The 19,408-nt window shown below is 36.2% G+C and overlaps 1 protein-coding gene across 4 annotated transcripts in view; it reads right to left on the reverse strand.

The window, feature by feature from the left end:
- Positions 1 to 11,316: 11,316 nt before the first annotated feature.
- Positions 11,317 to 19,408, reverse strand: part of VSTM2A (V-set and transmembrane domain containing 2A) — a 33,699-nt gene continuing 25,607 nt past the window's right edge. For 2 of the 4 annotated variants that reach the window (XM_084618326.1, XM_084618327.1), the window contains one exon: positions 11,317 to 12,475. In XM_084618326.1, the coding sequence (XP_084474452.1) occupies positions 12,387 to 12,475 (89 nt within the window). In that variant the 3' untranslated portion in view covers positions 11,317 to 12,386. The other 2 variants (XM_084618328.1, XM_084618329.1) reach the window with 2 other exon arrangements.

A 19,408-nucleotide genomic window follows, 5' to 3' on the forward strand; every position in this document is an offset into this window, starting at 1 on the left:
TTATCCTTTTAAATGATTGGCCCAACTTTAGCTTTCTTCCAATCTTCTGGAACTTCCTCAGTTCTCCATGACTTATTGAAAATCAATATTAACAGTCAACTCAGCTCCTCAACCAGACCTTTTAAAACTCGTGGATGCAAGTTATCTGGACCTGCTGATTTTTAAATGTCTAGCTTGGTAGCTTCTATTAAACATTTTTCAGAAATGCTAGTGGAATGGAAAGAGGGGTATCATAATTATATGATAAGACTATATCATTCAATTTTTCCCAATATATTTCTAAAATAGGGTGCCCAGAAATGCAAACAGTATTCCACGTCAGGAAATAACAGCATTATAAAAACTGTTATATTTTCAGGTCTATTATCCATTCTGTTCCTTATACTACCTAACATTTGTCTCTCTGACTGCCAGTGTAGACTGAGTGATGACATTGTTTGAGTTAGCAACACTAATGGCCGGGTTTTTTCCAGAGTGGTTACAGCTAATTTAGAAGTCAAAATATATAGTTGGAAGTTCAAATGATTCCCTGTAACATATATTATTTTGTCTTTCTTAACTGTGAATTTCATTTCTTATTGTGCTACCCAACCTAGCTGTATTATGTCCTTCTGAACTTCATTCCAGTCTGCTCTAGTCTTGACTAGTGCTGGCTGGAAAACAAGAACTGCATTTTACAAAGAAAAAACAATACAAATATGTTTTGAGATTTGATTTTTGTTTTTCATTGGAATGAAGCTGAGACTTCAAAAATCGGGAGAGGGAGAGCCAAGTGGTACAGGCATTCACCTGGGCTGGAGCAGACTCTAGTTCAAATCCCCACTCTGCTTGATTCCCCAGGATATTGTCTCTTCTGGGCTCAGTTGTTCTTGGATTTTCACCAGAAATTCCACCCTGAACCTGGAAAGTGTCACCAAAATCAATGCACTTCTACAAAGTTTCAGTTTTAACCAATTGACATTTAAAAAAAAAACAACCTTTACCCAAAAAATTCCTGACCAGCTCTAATCTTGACTAACCTCAATACCTTTGTGACATCTGCCAATTTTGCTTCCTCATAGTTTATTTCCTTTTTGTGATCCCTGATAAATATATTAAACAATACAAACTTTAGCACAGACTCATGGGGCATCCCACAGTTAACCTTTTGTTATGTGTAAATTGACTATGTGTTCTTAGTGTTCTTCTGTCCGATGGACAGAAGTTAGCCATTCAACAAATAAGTTCAATACCAGGTATTTAAATACTTGGTTGGAAGGATTATAATATTCACTTGAAAATATAGTACTGTTTCCAGAGTGCAGATATAATTATAAAAATTAAAATCATACTAAGTTAATGTAATTACCCTTACTCTTTAATTATAGTGTCAATAAAAGAATATCTGGGTTTGATCATATATTCCTTGTGAAAAAAGAATTCCCATTGACTTGAACAGGATTTACCCATATAAAAGCTGGTGATTGTTTGTCATATAACTTTCAACCTGGGTTATGATTCTATGTATTTTTCCTTTCATTCATCAGATATTTTTCTGTTCAAAAGTTTACATATACTTCATATCTGACATAACGCAAGTGACAGAGAATGAAAGCATTGGAGGTGGGCTGAATGATTCAACAGAAATGCTACTCTTCTATGTCCACCTACGGAAGCAACTATTGTTGTTACCCACACAACTCCTTATCAGTAGGGCAATCACATTTCCAACATCATGAGCAGTTTAAAAAAAGTAGATTTGAAAAAAAACAATTGTTTGGAGTTCTTTTTATTTCCCTTCTGCTTTTTGAGCCCTAACGGGGCACTCAGGTCACATTTTCAACCTTTTTTTCCCTGCAATTGTGAATGATAGAAACTCTGTCTAAATAAAAAAAGAAAGCTGAGATTTTCACGTGAGTCCAGGACATAAACTTTTAACTAAAAGTACAACAATTGGAAAATTTGTGAGAAAATCACATGATTTGGCAACAATGTTGGCAACAGCTCTGAAACCCAAACCTCATTGTTTTAGGTCTCAGTCCTTCACAGGAATCCTCACAAAAGTAATCCATTTTGAACTCAGTGGGAGTGTTCCCAGGCATAAACTTGAGCACTGATATAAGGATTTGAAGTGCTGGACCATAAAATAGTTAGGTCAAAGCTGAAAATAAAACATAGTTACATAATTATATATTTTTAATTAATTTGAAATGAGCTGAACTGGGTTACACAATCCTTATTTTCCTTCTCTAAGTACCCTCATCACTGGCAATCAAGTATACTACAGAGGTATTATTTTGGAGGGGCTGAATCCTCTAGGGTCTTGTCAAACTGCTGCCCTAGGCAAGCAGACCCCTTCCCCTACACAAGGCTTGAGTTATTAGGCCCTGATTCTGCATCTGATATGCATGGGACCCCACTGTCAATAGGGTTCTGCCAAATGCAGCAGTCCACTCACACACCGTCAGTTACAGGATGAGGAGCTCAGTCTTTACTTGGAGAAAACTACCATTGACATCAGTGGATGTTTTGCTTTGGTAAAGATTTGGCCTGTCAGCATCATTTTCAATAGCTGTTTGAGGATACTAGAGGGAATTGAGTCCTCCATTTTCTGTGTGTTGTGTTAGACTCCAATTAGTAGGCGAACCAGGTAGAATACTTCTCCAAACTTCTTTACCTCCTGTGTAAGCAGATAGCACACGGGGTAAACAGCTTTTGCTCTAATGTCTGGTTTAAATTAAATTAAAATGGTTCAAATAATGGTGAGGTAAATTTTAACAGAGTTTATTTTATTACAGAAATAAAGTGGGTGGGTATTTTTCTTTTAGTACAGGTGTGGGTGATTAACATCTCTGAAATTCAGGCCCCACATTGGTCACCCAAAACCTCAGGCACCCCAAAGCAATAGCCACTTTTGAAAATGTTGGCCTTGGTGTTTAAATATATCTCAAATTATAGTAACTCTTAAAACAGTTAACATTCAGAAAAGTTAGCATTAATTCAATGCTTTAACCCATTGCCTCTATGCCTGAAGTCACAAAATAGGTCAGTTGCAAATCCTGCAAATTATAAACAAAAGTTTCATGTAAACTGCACTGAATATTGCTTCAAAAGCTGAAAAATAAAATAATCATAGGAAAGACTATTGTTGTGGGTGACTTTTGTCAAAGAAATACTTGAGATTCTTCTTCCTTCTGAGATTTATATTAAGCAGTTTATTTTAAGTAGTTAGTTGTCAAACCCAATCATCTGTGGTATTTCTCAAGTTACATGGTATATAAAGAGTACAGAGGAATTAGTGGTCTATTATGTACATTCCAGCTTCATTGTGAGCTATCAATATATACAAGGCACGATTCTCATGTATACTAAGACCTCTTCACACACCAATATCTCCAATGAAAGGTGCTTTTAAATGGGCATACATTTCATTTGCTCCCACTTTAAGGCTCTTTGACATTCCTTGAGTGGTGTAAATGAGATTCAAACTCACAGAATTTCAGGCAGAAATGGGAGAAAAATATTTTCACCAAAATTCTTTTTTTTTGTGTTGAAAATTTTCAAATGTTGAGATTTTTCAAAAATCTCTAGCTTAAAGTGTTCTCTCAATTTTTTTCTAGGCCTTACTTCTGGCCTTCTTGAAACTGTTTTTATCCTATAGAGAAAGTATTCTGGGTTCATAGTTCATAGATTCCGAGGCCAGAAGGTACCATTAGATATCTAGTTTTACCTCCTGCATAACACAGATCATGGAACTTCCCTGAAATGTAAAAAAATATTATTTTTAACACTCTGAATAGTCCATTGCTGACAATCTCTTTTAAAACTACATTTGTAAAGCTTACCAAATACATTTTGTTGGGCTTTTGTACTTAGCTCTCCAGCTACAATTAAATAATAGTATTTCCAGAACTGCACTGACAATATGATTGATGTCAAGTATCAGAGGGGTAGCTGTGTTAGTCCGGATCTGTAAAAGCGGCACAGTCCTGTGGCACCTGATAGACTAACAGAGGTATTGGAGCATGAGCTTTCGTGGGTGAATACCCACTTTGTCGGATGCATGTAGTGGAAATTTCCAGAGGCAGGTATAAATATGCAAGCAAGAATCAGGCTAGGGATTACAAGCTTAGTTCAATCAGGGAGGATGAGGCCCTCTTCAAACAGTTGAGGTGTGAACACCAAGGAATGAGAAACTGCTTTTGTAGTTGGCTAGCCATTCACAGTCTTTGTTTAATCCTGAGCTGATGGTGTCAAATTTGCAGATGAACTGAAACTTAGCAGTTTCTCTTTGAAGTCTGGTCCTAAAGTTTTTTTGCTGCAGGATGGCTACCTTTAAATCTGTTATTGTGTGTCCAGGGAGGTTGAAGTGTTCTCCTACAGGTTTTTGTATATTATCTTTCCTAATATCTGATTTGTGTCCATTTATCCTTTTGCGTAGAGACTGTCCAGTTTGGCCGATGTACACAGCAGTGGAGTATTCCTGGAACATGATGGCGTATATTACATTGGTGTACGTGAATGAACCGGTGATGGTGTGGCTGATCTGGTTAGGTCCTGTGATGGTGTTGCTGGGCAGAGTTGGCATTGAGGTTTGTTGCATGGATTGGTTTCTGAGTTAGAGTTACTATGGTGTGGTGTGTCATTGCTGGTGAGAATATGCTTCAGGTTGGCGGGCTGTCTGGGGGCGAGGACTGGCCTGCCTCCCAAGATGGTAAAAAATAAAGCTACTTTCTCCCCTCCCCCAAAATAAAAATCCCACCACTCCATCAAAAATATTTTGACATGATATAACACTATATAGATTTAAATTGTTGTTAAACAGAAACGGCCTAATTAATTGGAACTCCTTTCATAAACGAGAAAGGAAATTTTGCCTTATGCTGTAGAAGAGAAGTGCAGTATTGTCATGTCTGAGAGGGTAATATCAACAGAAAGGAATATTGTAGAATGGAGAAAATGAATTAAAATATTAACCTATGTTTGACAAGGTCCCTTACTTAACTTTCTAATTAAAAGGATAGCTAAGAGCTGGAATAGGTTACTGAACACCCATCATTCGAGAAAAGAAAAGGAATACTAGTGGCACCTTAGAGACTAACCAATTTATTTGAGCATAAGCTTTCGTGAGCTACAGCTCACTTCATCAGATGCACCATCATTCGAGGTTTCTAAAAACAGGGTGGACAAACAACTGTCAGGGATGTTTAAGGTATAGTTGGTTCTGCCTAAGCATGAGGGGATGGACTAGATGATCTCTTGAGGTCCCTGCCAGGCCTACATTTCTATTACGTCTATTTTTAAACATTCTTTCTTTTTAAACAATACTGATCCTTCTCTTTGTCTTTTATTTGCCTGTAATTCTTCCATTTGCTAATCTAGCTTTCTTCTTTTTTTAGTGCTGTCTCAAATTGGTGACATTAAGAGTACCAGACAACTATATAGCCTTTTCTGTCCATTATGTCTTCAACAAAACTTCATATCTAGGAAATCAAATAAAACAATGTTTGGGATGTTTGAAACAACAGACTGATGCAGTTTCTGATGACCTGCATTAAACAATTTTCTGTGTGCTTATTGTTTAGCAAAGCTAATCTTGACAGATTAACCTTTAAAAATTTATATTGCAAGGTATTTGATCCCATTCTTGGATCTTAATACTTTTAGCTCTATGAACAACATTTGACATTTACCAATAGTAATGTCAGGCACAAACATTCCACTACAAAGTTTTTGGCTGGCATTTTTTTTCCCCTCTTGGGGCTGGGAGGTGACGGAGGGAACATTTTCTTTATTTTTTAGCATATGATGACATAACTGCAGAGATTACTACTAAGAAGTTCAACTATTTAAAACTGCCATATGGCAATTTTAGGCTAATGCTGACTTTTTGGCTTTGACCACTCTATGATATGTGTTAAGAAGCAACTTGAAGATAATAAATTGGTTATTTCATCTTAGTGTCCATTTGTGTCCTGAATCAGCCGCATATGTAACCAAATGTGTGCGTTTAAGCACACAAATAGTCCTCCAGAAGTCAATGGCATGACGGCTCACATGCTTAAAGCTACCATGGTACTAAAGTACCATGCTGGCTTGGAATCTTTGTTTGTAACTAACTGACTGTGCTTCAGTCAGTAAGGTATTATATTGATTTCCTTTGTAAGAGATTATCAAGTAGCATATTGGTCTCAATGCACTGAAAGATAAAACTGAAATATCTTTATAGTATGAATGCCAGAGAAAATAATAATGCTCATTCCCGAAAGTCAGTCTCCTGTAACCCATATGCTAATATGTGAAAAGAAGGTAATAAATTTGTCTTAAAAGTGAATTCACCAGGATTCAGTGCACTGTATATAAAACCTTTGTTTATAATTTGCAGGATTTGCAACTGACCTATTTTGTTACTTCAGGCATAAAGGCACTGAGTTAACTCATTTAATTTAATCTGACTTTTTTCACTGTTAACTGTTTTAAGAGTTACTTTGATTTGTGATATTTTTAAACACGAAGGCCAACATTTTCTTACCTGGTAGAGACTGTCTACTAATTTTGAATGCTTCAGATTTTGGGTGACCAATGTGCAGTCTGAGTTTCAGAGGCAGCTAATAAGGGAAATAACAAGAACCTTAAAATAATCGTTTTTTTTTTTTAAATCTCATTTTTTTAAGCTGCCTTTGTGATGTTGGAAATCTGACTCATGATTTTGTATCTTTGGGGATTGCCTTACTGATAAGAAGTTATATGTGGGTAACAACAATATTGTCTAGGAGGACCTCCGTAGGTAGACATAGAAGAGTAGTGTTTTTTTCTGAATCATTCAGCCTATCTCCAGTGGTTTCATTCTGTCATTTGTGTTATGTTAATACGTGAAGTACATGTCAACATTTGAACAGAACAAATATCTGATGAATGAAGTGAAATGTACATTGAACCATAACCCATGTTTAAAATTATTTGAAGGAAACATCACCAGCTTTTATATGGGTAACTAATTTGAAATCTACAAAATCCTAATATTTTACACAGGAAAGGAAATTACTGCATTGCCATAATACTCTCCTAAGAGAAGTTTGGAATTTCTATTCTTTCGTTGAAATTTGGTTCAAATAAGAGACCTAATCATTTAGTATGTGATATTTTAGTTTACATAATTTACTATGTAGAAGAAAAATGTCTAGACCTACAGCTTGAGTGGACACACGAGATGCAAAGAATTGTACATTAAATGAATCTGCACAAGGTAAGGCATTCCTTTTCCTCAGCAGAAGGATAACATGTTTTCTTTACACTCTTCTTACTGATCAAGAAATGATGAAATGACAACTACTGAACAGTGATGAAATGGTGTTAGATAAAAGTAGCACCACTATTTCCTCCCCTGAAACATATATGCTCCATTGATTGAGTTCCTTGTATTAGCCATTTCCCCTCTCCAGAGGACTGGGATTTTAATCCCTCAGAAAAATATTTTTTTCAAAATGTGCACTTTACAAAGTAGTGCATGTTTTACTTTTCCCCAGGAAAACAATGCTTTATGGGCCTCATCTTGTAAAATGTGGAACTTTTTATGGGATGTGGAGTTATCTCAGCTACTAATGCATCCAATAGGGTTTGAGGACACTGAGGAAGAGGACCTTGCAGGAAGTGCTCAGTACCTAGCAGGATGAAGTCTTATATGAACTTGAATTGGATAATGGTTACCACAGCATATGCCACAAATGGACACACTTCTTGGAATACCATATATCTGCAGATTCGCCCTCCCCATTTTTAATTTCAGTTCTACCTCCCACTTTTTATTTTGTAGCTTTGCCTCTTGCCTTTCTCTACTTTTCTCCTTTTCTTTAATTCCATTTGTTTATACATCAAGCTCTTTCTATTTTGCATACAGTTTGTCCTCGTTTGCATACAGTTTGCTATGTGTTTCTGGGTTTGGAAGATACTGTTTTGGTATATTTAATTGCTGATGAAGTGGAAAATTGGAGGGTAGAGGTATTATTTCTTTGCACAATGGTATGAAAATATCATTAGCAAATTAATCTCCATCACATAGAATCATTGAATCATAGAAGATTAGGGTTGGAAGAGACCTCAGGAGATCATCTAGTCCAATCCCCTGCTCAAAGCAGGACCAAGAAGTAGAGCACAGCAAGTTAAGCTGGATATTATGACGCATGCCTACTGAAAGTGCCTGACCCTGAGTCAACTTGAACGCCAAAAAAAAAAAAAAAAAACTCCTTTGGAAATCAATGGGACTTCTGGTTGCTGAGATGCTGATAGACAGAAATGAGAGATTTGACTCTATGATTACCAAGTAAGGGTAATTAAAATATCTTGTAATGTTTTTCTTTTATAATATACTCTGGAAACGGTACTGTATATTAAAATGAATATTATAAACCTTCCAATCAAGCATTTACATACCTGGGTATTGAATTTTTTGAGTGGCTTTAACTTTTGTCTATCAAATATAAAACAAAGAGTAACACCTAGTCAATTTTCACACATCAAAAAGTTAACTGCGGTGAGCCCCATAGGTCTGTGCTAAGGTCTGTGGTGTTAAATATATTTATCAGGGAAAGCAAAAAGGAAATAAACTATGAGGAAGCAAAATGTGCAGATGACACAGTTATTTAGGCTAGTCAAGACTCAAGCTGGTCAGGAATTTTTGTGTGTGTGAGAATTTTAATTTTTTAAATTTATTTATGGGGGGGGTGGAAAATGTTGATTGGTCAAAACTGAAACTTTGTGGAAGCGCATTGGTTTGGTGACACTTTTTAGGTTCCAGATGGAATTTCTGATGAAAAGCAAATAACAGCTGATCCTAGAGGAGCCAATAGCCCAGCAGAACAGGCAAAGTGAGAACTTGAACTGAAGTCTGTCACAGCCTAAATGAGTGCCCATGACACTTGGCTCTCCTTCTCTCTCGATCTTTGAAGGGTTTCAGTATCATTTCAATGCAGAACAAAAAAACAAATTTCTAAACCTCTTTTGAAACAAAACAAAGCAAAACCCCTCAGTTTCTTGTTCTCTAGCCAGCACTAGTCAAGACTAGAGAAGACTGGAAGGAAGTTCAGAAGGGCCTAATACAGCTAGCTAGTACAATAACAGGTGAAATTCACTGTTGACAAAGGAAAAGTAATGTATGTTAGAAGGAATTAATTGAACTATTAATTGTATATTTTGGGTTCTAAATTAACTATAACTGCTCTGAAAAAAGACTGGACAATCATGTTGCTAACTCAATAAATATATTTTCTCAGTGTGCACTGGCAGTCAAAGAGCCTAATGTTAGGATACATAAGGAATGCACTGAATATTTTTTTTTCAAGCAAAAATTATGCTCGAAATTGTGCTTGATTTACTATTGTGAATCTTCCAAATGAAGTAATTAGAAATGCCTTTGTGAACAGCCCAAAAAGGATTGCATTTTTATATTATCCAGACATAAGAACATAAGACCAGCCAAACTGGGTCAGACCAAAGGTCCATCTAGCCCAGTGTTCTGTCTTTCAACAGTGGCCAATGCCAAGTGCCCCAGAGGGAATGAACAGAACAGGTAATCATCAAGTGATCCATCCCCTGTATCCCATTCCCAGATTCTGGCAAACAGAGGCTAGGAACACCATTCCTCCCCATCCTGGCTAATAGCTATTGATGGACCTATCCTCCATGAATTTATCAAGTTCTTTTTTGAACCCTGTTATAGTCTTGGCCTTCACAGCATTCCACAGGTTGACTGTGTGTTGTGTGAAAAAATACTTCCTTTTGTTTGTTTTAAACCTGCTGCCTGTTAATTTCATATGGTGGCCCCTAGTTCTTATGTTATGAGAAGGAGTAAATAACACTTCCTTATTTACTTTCTCCACACCAGTCAAGATTTTATAGACCTCTATCATATCCCCCCTTAGTCATCTCTTTTCCAAGCTGAAAAGTCCCAGTCTTATAAATCTCTCCTCATACGGCAGACGCTGCATACCCCTAATAATTTTTGTTGACCTTTTCTGAACCTTTTCCAAGTCCAATATATCTTTTTTTGAGATGGGGTGACCACATCTGCACACAGTATTCAAAATGTGGGCGTACCATGGATTTATATAGAGGCAGTATGATATTTTCTGTCTGATTATCTATCCCTTTCTTAATGATTCCCAACATTCTGTTCGCTTTTTTGGATTGCCGCTGCACATTGAGTGGATGATTTCAGAGAACTATCCACAATGACTCCAAGATATCTTTCTTGAGTGGTAACAGCTAGTTTAGACCTCACCATTTTATATGTATAGTTGGGATTATGCTTTCCAATGAGCATTGCTTTGCATTTATCAACATTGAATTTCATCTGTCATTTTGTTGCCCAGTCACCCAGTTTTGAGAGATCCTTTTGTAGCTCTTCGCAGACTGCCTGGGATTTACTATCTTGAGTAGTTTTGCATTGTCTGCAAATTTTGCCACCTCACTGTTTACCCCTTTTTCCAGATCATTTATGAATATGTTAAGACACAAAGCATTAGTGCATAGCTCTTTTATCCTGGAGATATATGGTCTGATCTTACTCCCATTGAAATTAGTGGGAGTTTTGTTATTGACAGTAGGGCAAAAGGATAGGGACTTTGTGGGTCTTTTAAAATTTAATATAAAGTCCTTATCCTCGTAGGATGTTAAATGTAGGTAAGCTCGTTTTTCTTCTCTATAAGGGAAAAAATATGTTGAGAGGTCAGTCTTTTAAGGCTGACCAGACATAGTTACAGAGTCCTCTAGTAAACAGTACACTGCACCATGTAAAGTATTGTAACATGTTTGTCTGTGTTAGAATATGAAACAGCAGGAAGGATCTGGATTATTCAACTTGGGTGAAAAGAGGAAAGGACATTAAACGCTACCTAGCTGATTTAACAAACAAATATTTGTAGTTTTCCCTTCCTTCATTAATTAATGTAATTCATGTTATGTATATTACTTCCAGCCAACAGAAACATTTTAATTTTCACTTCATAGGCATAAAGAAATGTAATGAAGAGTATGAAAGAACAATGGCTAGCCACCTATGGAAAGGGAGAAAAAAGGTACCTCTTTAGCCATAGCAGGAAGAGTTCTTGAGTGAATCACTGTAGAAATTTCACTTGACTAAAACTCATCATTAAAAGAAAATCTTCCAGGAGCACATTCTGTTTTTGTTTTTTTTTCTCTTGACTTTGCTTGCACGCAGTATTTGGCTAGAGACATTTTACATTCTCTGATGATAAAATCGTTTCATCCTCAATAAACATAATAAATTAAAAGGGCTTTCAGCCACCAGACTACAACATAGCAAACACACAAGTAAAATAATTCATTGTTCAGAGACCATAACAAATTTTAATGTGCATTTTACAGAGTAAACAGAGGGCTGCATTGCCATCTGCAAGGGGTCAAACCAGTGGAAGTGAATGCATGTATTACAAAATCCACACAGTACTGAATTACAAATTAAAAAATAATGCTTCATCAAAAAAGGAAACAAAAATGTCTGTTGGTGGCACGACATATAGATAATATCAAAAACTGTCTTGCATGAGGACAATGGTATGTCTACTGTGAAGTTATATCACACATACTGTAAGCAATTTACAGAATTGAAGTTAGTTTTGCATATACAGGAGTTGCAAAATTAGAGAAAACACATCGAAATATAGAACACACACACAAAAAAATGTATTTATATAACCACCACACAGTCAGTAGGGGTTGGCCTAAGTCAGCAACTGCCACCACTGGACAAGAAACAAACCAAGAGAAAAGAGAGGAAAAGGAAGGGGTTGGGGAAAAAAAAGAGGAAAAAATTCAAAAAAGTGAAATAAAAAACCTTCAATAGTGCTTCTTGCTTGTCTTCAAAAACAATGTCCTCTAGTCCTGTTAGTTGGTTTGCAATGTTGGTGGGTTTTTTTGCATTCCCCACCCCCACAAAAAATAAGCTTTTCATCAAAGTTTCTGAGGTGGTTTTTGACATCAGCGGTGATGCTGAGTCATTTTGTTTTCTTGGGATTTTTTGTTGGTTTTATTTATTTATTTTTGGCCACTGTTTGCCTCATGGCTGCAACAGTTCTTTCAAAGAAGGAAACCAAATATCATCCAGAGTGAATTTGTATAATACTAATGACTTGCAAGCCAACCCCTGAGCAGTCAAGGATATGATGCTTCTACTTGCTGAAAGAAAAGGAAACTAGGGCTTGCTGTTACAAAATGTCCCGTTACATCACACCAGTTCTCTTCAAATAAATGATCAGTGATACAGCAAAGAAAATAATATAGACCAAGAAAATGTGGTATCCTCTTCATATATATATTTATATGTTTAAACAATATATATATTTGTTTGTTTTGTTTTTTGTACTTCCTGAAGGTGCTCCATGTGTAGAGAATTAGAGTACATTGGGTGCAGAGTGGTGGTTGGAGGTTAGGGTCAACTTTGCTGTCCGCTCCGTGGATTTTACAGGCGATTTGCTCTTTGCTTTAAGAAGAGAAAGTGATATTGGAAAAAGTCAGCACTTTTAGATTAAAGCAAAGCACCCTTCACAAAGCCACAAACAAGAAGCAGGACAGAAAGTCCATGGCTTGTAGCTATCCTCGCACCTGCGGAAGAAGTTATAAGATATTCGCTCATCTTGCAGATTTCCAATGCTCCTTATAAGGCTGTTTAAACACATACATTTTATATATTTAATTAGCTCGCCAGCTTGGCTCTGGTGCCCATGAATGTCTTGGCATGCACTGCAAATAACAACACATACAAAGTATTTCAGTCCCAGGGAGGTTCTTTTTTTTTTTTGTATGTCTTTTTAAACAATGTAATCTAATTATAATATACATAGAGAAACAAATCTAAACACCTTCCACCTCAAAACATTCCTTACAAAATAATTTCTGAAGTTGCTCTGTAATGAGAGTATTTTCTTACTAACAAAACAGTCTATTGTTGACAGCAAAATATTTGCTTGCAAAATAAAAGCAATGCTAAGGAACCTGGGAGAATGGCAGTGCAGTGTAAGGGAAGAAATGTATGCTCAACTGTTTGGAGTATATTTATTTTTGAGTAATGAGATCTTTTGATGTTTTTTTTTCTCTTCAGAAAGCTAAGAGAATGATGCTTAAACTGTGGCACTAGATTTAATGTAAGATCCCTTAGAACTATGCTAATTAAAATTGAAAAGGTGGCATAGCAAGTATTTTGGAGTTCTAGATGTGTGACATGCTAGGTGTTAAAGTGTGAGACCACTGCTGTACATCATAAATACATAAAGGACTTGCATTACTTTAGGGGAAAGTTGTAAACTGAATCTGGCCATACTCTTCATTAAAGTTCTGTTTTATAAAGGGTTAATAAATGATTGATTAGATGTTACAAATACGATCAGCATGTGTTTATAGATGGTGGTCAGGTCACCTGTAGATAGCGCTGTCAATGCTTATAAACAACCTGTTGTGGTTTTGAACCCTAATAACTGATTTAACATTGAGGAAAACAGCTACTAATCCTTTATAACCTATCTACATATCGAACTTCAACATCAGGTGTGACCCTAAATTTTCTTTTCACAAAAAAAGTGCACGTATGACTTCATAAAGCTATAATATGCATTATTAGAAGACAAAGGAAGTTAGTGATATCAAAGATGCTAGGACAAGTGGGTTTTTTTCCCCTTCAGTTTACAGATGTCTGTCCAGTTAAATATCTGTCCTCTTTTGCCTAGAGAATATAGTTTTAGGTAAAAGCTAAGAATATTTGCTTTCCTTTCCCTGTTAGAATGGAGATCAAATTAAATTTCAGATCTCAATATACTGCCTCCTTTTGCAAAAAAAAAGTGTGGCTCATTGTACATGGAATTAATATGAGTAACTGGCCGAACTGTGACTTTTATAGGCAGAAGTTGCCATTACAAGGATTTTTACCCACTGTAAACACATGAGGCTATCTGAACTAACTGAGGTATTGAAAATACCCCTGTAGGGGTAGAACAAATGAGGACTTTGTAATGACACCCACTGCACTCCAAAATTGGATTTTCAAAGGGAGCTAAGGAACCTGTGTGCCCAACTCCCATTGAAAGTCAGAAGGAGTTGAGAACATAAGAACGGCCATACTGGGTCAGACCAAAGGTCCATCTAGCCCAGTATCCTGTCTTTCAACAGTGGCCAATGCCAAGTGCCCCAGAGGGAATGAACAGAACAGGTAATCATCAAGTGATCCATCCCCTGTCGCCCATTCCCAACTTCTGGCAAACAGAGGCTAGGGACACCATTCCTGCCCATCCTGGCTAATAACCATTGATGGACCTATCCTCCATGAATGTATCTAGCACTTTTTTGAACCCTGTTATAGTTTTGGCCTTCACAACATCCTCTGGCAAGGCGTTCCACAGGTAGATTGTGTGTTGTGTGAAAAAAAATACTTATTTTGCTTGCAATATTCAAGATGTCGGTGTACCATGAATTTATATAGAGTCAGTATGATATTTTCTGTCTGATTACTTATCCCTTTCTTAATGATTCCCAACATTCTGTTAGCTTTTTTGGACTGACGCTGCACATTGAGTGGATGTCTTCAGACAACTATCCACAATGACTCCAAGATCTCTTTCTTGAGTGGTAGCAGCTAATTTAGACCCCATCATTTTATATGTATAGTTGGGATTATGTTTTCCAATGTGCATTATTTTGCATTTATCAACATTGAATTTCATCTGCCGTTTTATTGCCCAGTCACCTCATTTTGAGAGTCCTTTTGTAACTCTTTGCAGTCTGCCTGGGACTTCACTAACTTGAGTAGTTTTGTATCATCTGCAAACGTTGCCACCTCACTGTTTTACCCCTTTTTCCACATCATTTATGAATATGTTGAATAGGACAGGGCCCAGGACAGACCCCTGGGGGACACCAGTATTTATCTCTCTCCATTCTGAAAGCTGACCATTTATTCTTACCCTTTTTGTCCTATCTTTTAACCAGTTACTAATCCATGAGAGAACCTTCCCTCTTAACCCATGACTGCTTACTTTGCTTAAGAGCTGGTAGCCTAATTTATTTATTCTCATTTGAAAGTCTAATGTACAGTAGAATATAATATTATCTGATATTAAGGACTTGATTCTGCACATAAGTAAATTTGCTCACAGGACTGCAACGGATGTACTCGCTATGGATAATTGCTCACACCCACAACTGTTCACAAACTGGACCCAAACGCCACTGCAACTCAGTTTTATTTGTTGCTTGTAGTATCTTATATACATCATCTCTTTTTATCATGGAATGTACCCTTTCTTTATATGCTTTACCTTATTTTAAATCAAGCTTATGGTTCATCATATTTTCAGGAGATTTCCCTCTGTTCCTTAGTTAAATGAGGACTTTTATCTACAGTTAGACTAGCTCATATTATTTTTATATTTGCAAGTATTTTTACTATCATTTTGTGATCTTTGTCTTATCCATAGAAATCTATTTGAATTGATCGATCAAATTCTTTAAAAAGTCATTTGAATCACACCTTCTCTGCATGAGATCTACAGCACAGTTTATGCACAAATGTTCACAAATCCCATGTGGATATTTTTTAAAGGGGCCTATTTTGAACAATTATTTAATGACAACATAACTTGACAGTTTGAAAACCGTAGCGTGATGTTGAAGGAAACTACTACCTTACAAAATGAAACTGACCTAAGTGTTTCAATTTTGGAAAAGGCAAAACTGCAATATTTGCAACCAATCTTTTCTTTTCAGCTACCATTTTGTAGAACACAGAAATGATGATGCACTGAATAATCAAGATGGCATCCTTTTCTCTCAACCATTGCATAAATGTATGCTCCAGATTATATAATTTCCAGCACACAAATTGCAGGCTCTTCTGTTTGTGCTGGGGTGGTTTTGTTTGTTTTTTCAAAGATTTTTAGATCAGGTTTTATACAGCATGTGCACGTTAAAGCTTAAGTGAGCTTATTGGGAACAATCCCATTAAAATATTTCAAATTTCTTAATAAAAAGAGGCTGTTAGGAATATCTGAGGTTACTTAGTTATGTAACATGGTCATCATGGACCTGCATCAGAATAAGCACTCTCAGGGGTTGACCCTGTAGCATCCCAATGCAATATTGGAGTCTTACTTTTTCTAAGTACTTTTATTTCTTTTCAAAATGCTCATCCAATCATGAAAACCACATTCCTAGTAATATGTCCTATCAAATAAAATTGATTTCTAAGCTACAATGAATATGAGTGAGTATGAATGATGGTGAAGATTAAATGAACTTTTATCTTTTCAAGGATACCTTTGAAATACTGTAGGAATCTAAATGTATTCAGATTTTTCACTGAAGCACTGAATACGTTTCTTCAGTCTCATAGTGGCTCAAACATCTCTCTTCCCTATTTGCAGGTAGTGGGAAGCATATACAAAGTACAGACCACATTAAAGCAATAAAACAAAAAGCAACTGTTTAAGTTTCCATCCTGTTTCTTTTGAAGTCACTGATGGAAGCTATCTTTTATTCCTCTCAATTTCTTCTTTTAATGATATGATAAAGCACTATGTAACAGAAATAGACTGCGGTGCACCTTTCAAACCCAGATCTACATTTCTCAAAAGGTCGGGTGGGGAGGGGAGCGGAAATCTGGCCTTTTGGTTCAACACTTCATATAGACTAAAGCCAGATGCAAACTTCATATCTGGATCCAGATCCAGACGTTCCCGAAGTTCAGGATGTTCAGATCCAGGATTTTGGTTCAGATGGACTTCTAGTGTACATGTCTGGCCAGAGCATGAGTAGCACCACTGGAACTGTGAGCACAGCAATGCTAGTTACAAACTATTTATCTGGCTGTGGATTTTCAAAGTTTATCACTCATATGCCTACTATTTCTAAAAGTTTTTTTTCTATAATTAACAAACTAACAGCTAAAAGAGATTTTATTGCACAACACGAGTGCTGTGTAAAGCTTGAGCATGATTGTCAAGATCCAAGATAGTGGTCTGAAGAAAGAATGGACGTGTGTGTGCACTATTGCTACATTACTAAAGAAATGCTACTTAATATGTATACTAGCGATTCTCAAACTGTGGTCTTTGAACCACTGGTGCAGAGCACTTGCTCATAGTGAGAGGACAGCTGGCTGGTCACATGGTGCTGGGTCTTCCTTTTGTTCCAGCTGCTAAAGTGCATTGAAAGAAGTGAAACATACATTAAATATTTTCCTAACGTTACTTTTCCATGTAGCTAAATATTCTATTTGCCACAGACATGAGTGTGAATGGGAGGAGAGGGTTCTATGGGAAACTCTTAAAATGTGGTGCACACTATGAAAATCTTTGAGAATCCCTTTGATACAAATATGTGATTTTACTTAAATGCCAATATGATGGTGGGGTGTTGAATAGTGTTCTACACACTTATGAAAAATAAAAATTAACAAATTTTGGCCTTAGTGTTGAAAATAATAAACCCATCTTTAAAGCTAACATGGACACATCTATCCATGTTGTGTACATATCAAGCATGATACGTACAAAAACCTAAATGTGTACATATACTGTATACTAGTGAATATTAACTTTATTCTATAATTAGCATTATTGTTAGAATGTCAACATTTTAAATGTTACTTTTCAGCAGAAGGGATGATTTCAAAAGTATAACTGCAGAATACAATTGGTCAATTGGTCATGTGACTCATGCTAGGCTGACAGACCTGATAATAAGAGTAGAGTCTCCAGCTTCCATTTGGTTATTGATCATATACAATTTTACAGACAAAGTCAGATTTAAAAAAAATCTGTTTCTTATCATTTGTTTTTGTTTTCCCTTAAGGTTGAAAATACCAGTTACATAATTTTTTTAACTGTTTTAGCTCCTTCTAGTTGCAGATGTATTTGCTCAAAGTCCCTAAAATGCTTACCTAGCTGAGGTGTAAGGCAGTCTGATTCTAGGAGCATGGAACTTCAACAAATTTAGTTAGGTACACCCTTAGGAACAGCTAACCTCTGCAGAATGCTTAGTTACTGAGTGCCTCTCATACTCCCAGCTCTTCCTACCTTGCAGATCTACTAAATTCTAATGGCCAGATCCTCTTAGAACTTTACTCACAATGAATAGTATCCTACTCCTGAGACAGTCCCACTGAATGCAGGCTGGTTAAGAATGTGGCCTTCAGGATTTGGAATGTCAGGAGAAGTCTCAGATTAATGAGTAAAGTGCAGGTTTGGTGCTCAGAGATCAGGACCAGTACAGTTAAGCATAAACTTTTCAGGTCATCATGTGGTCTCAGTACAGATCACCTGGCTTTCAACACCACATTTGTATATACATTTATAATGTTTTTTTTTTAACTACACTGAATGCCTTGTATTCTTCTGATCATCTAAATCATAAATAGAACTGTGTGAAAATGTGGCTGTTTTGTTTTGCAAAAATTTATGCCGGCATTTTCTTTAGTTCACGGTTTTCAGACTTGGACCCTCCTTCACTCCTATCAGTTTTTCTGTGTGATTTGAGTTTCAAATAAGTCTAAAAGCCAAATCCAGTCAAAATTCTGCATAATTTCCATGTAAAATCAATCCAGGATAATTTAATACTTGCCCTAAGTTCATTCAAACTATTTATGAATCTTAAACCAGATGTATTGAAAGGTTGCCTGAGTATTGTGTTTGTAAAGACTGGTCAAACCAGGAAGGTACATTTAATTTCAGCTTTGATTGTGTATTATTTCACACAGTCCTGAAATGAATAAATTCCTTCTCTGCCCTCATTCTACCCATCTCTGTCCTTGTTCAACTGTGGAAATCTCAACCTTCCTATGTTTTTTTCTTACCAGATATATATAAAAAATATTCCCATCCTGAATCAGGCCTAAAAGTGAAAAATCATAAAATTTTTCATGAACCAAAATCTGGAAAAAAAATTGGTCCAGGTCAAACAATCATTTTATTTTGAAAATGTCAGTGTCTTTCATTTTGATTTCAACCTTTGTTCGTTTTTTTTTTTAATAATCTATATGTACTGAAATTTCAAGCCAAAAGGTCACTTGGACTTGAAAAAACATGTTTCTATATTTTTTACAATGAAATGTTTTGATATTGTGACAATTTCAAAACTTTCTTCCAATAGTTTTTATGAGTAAGGAGAACTCATCAAACTGACCCTGGTTTGTAAACAGCTTTGGTTTCAACAACAAGGCATTTTCCAATTAAAAAAAAAAAAGCATTCTTTATCAAAAAAAATTCCTGACCTGTTCAACTCCTTCTCTCTCTTATGCAACTAAAATGTGCACACATACTATACTTTGAAGAAATTCACCTTAAACTAATCTGAGAATGAATTGTATTTTGGGGAAGGAATTCTTTCTACCCTTAGCCTTCAGTGCCCATTATTAATGTATGTCTGTGAG

Source organism: Lepidochelys olivacea (genome assembly GCF_965140295.1).
Source record: "Lepidochelys olivacea isolate rLepOli2 genome assembly, chromosome: 2".
Taxonomy (NCBI): domain Eukaryota; kingdom Metazoa; phylum Chordata; order Testudines; family Cheloniidae; genus Lepidochelys; species Lepidochelys olivacea.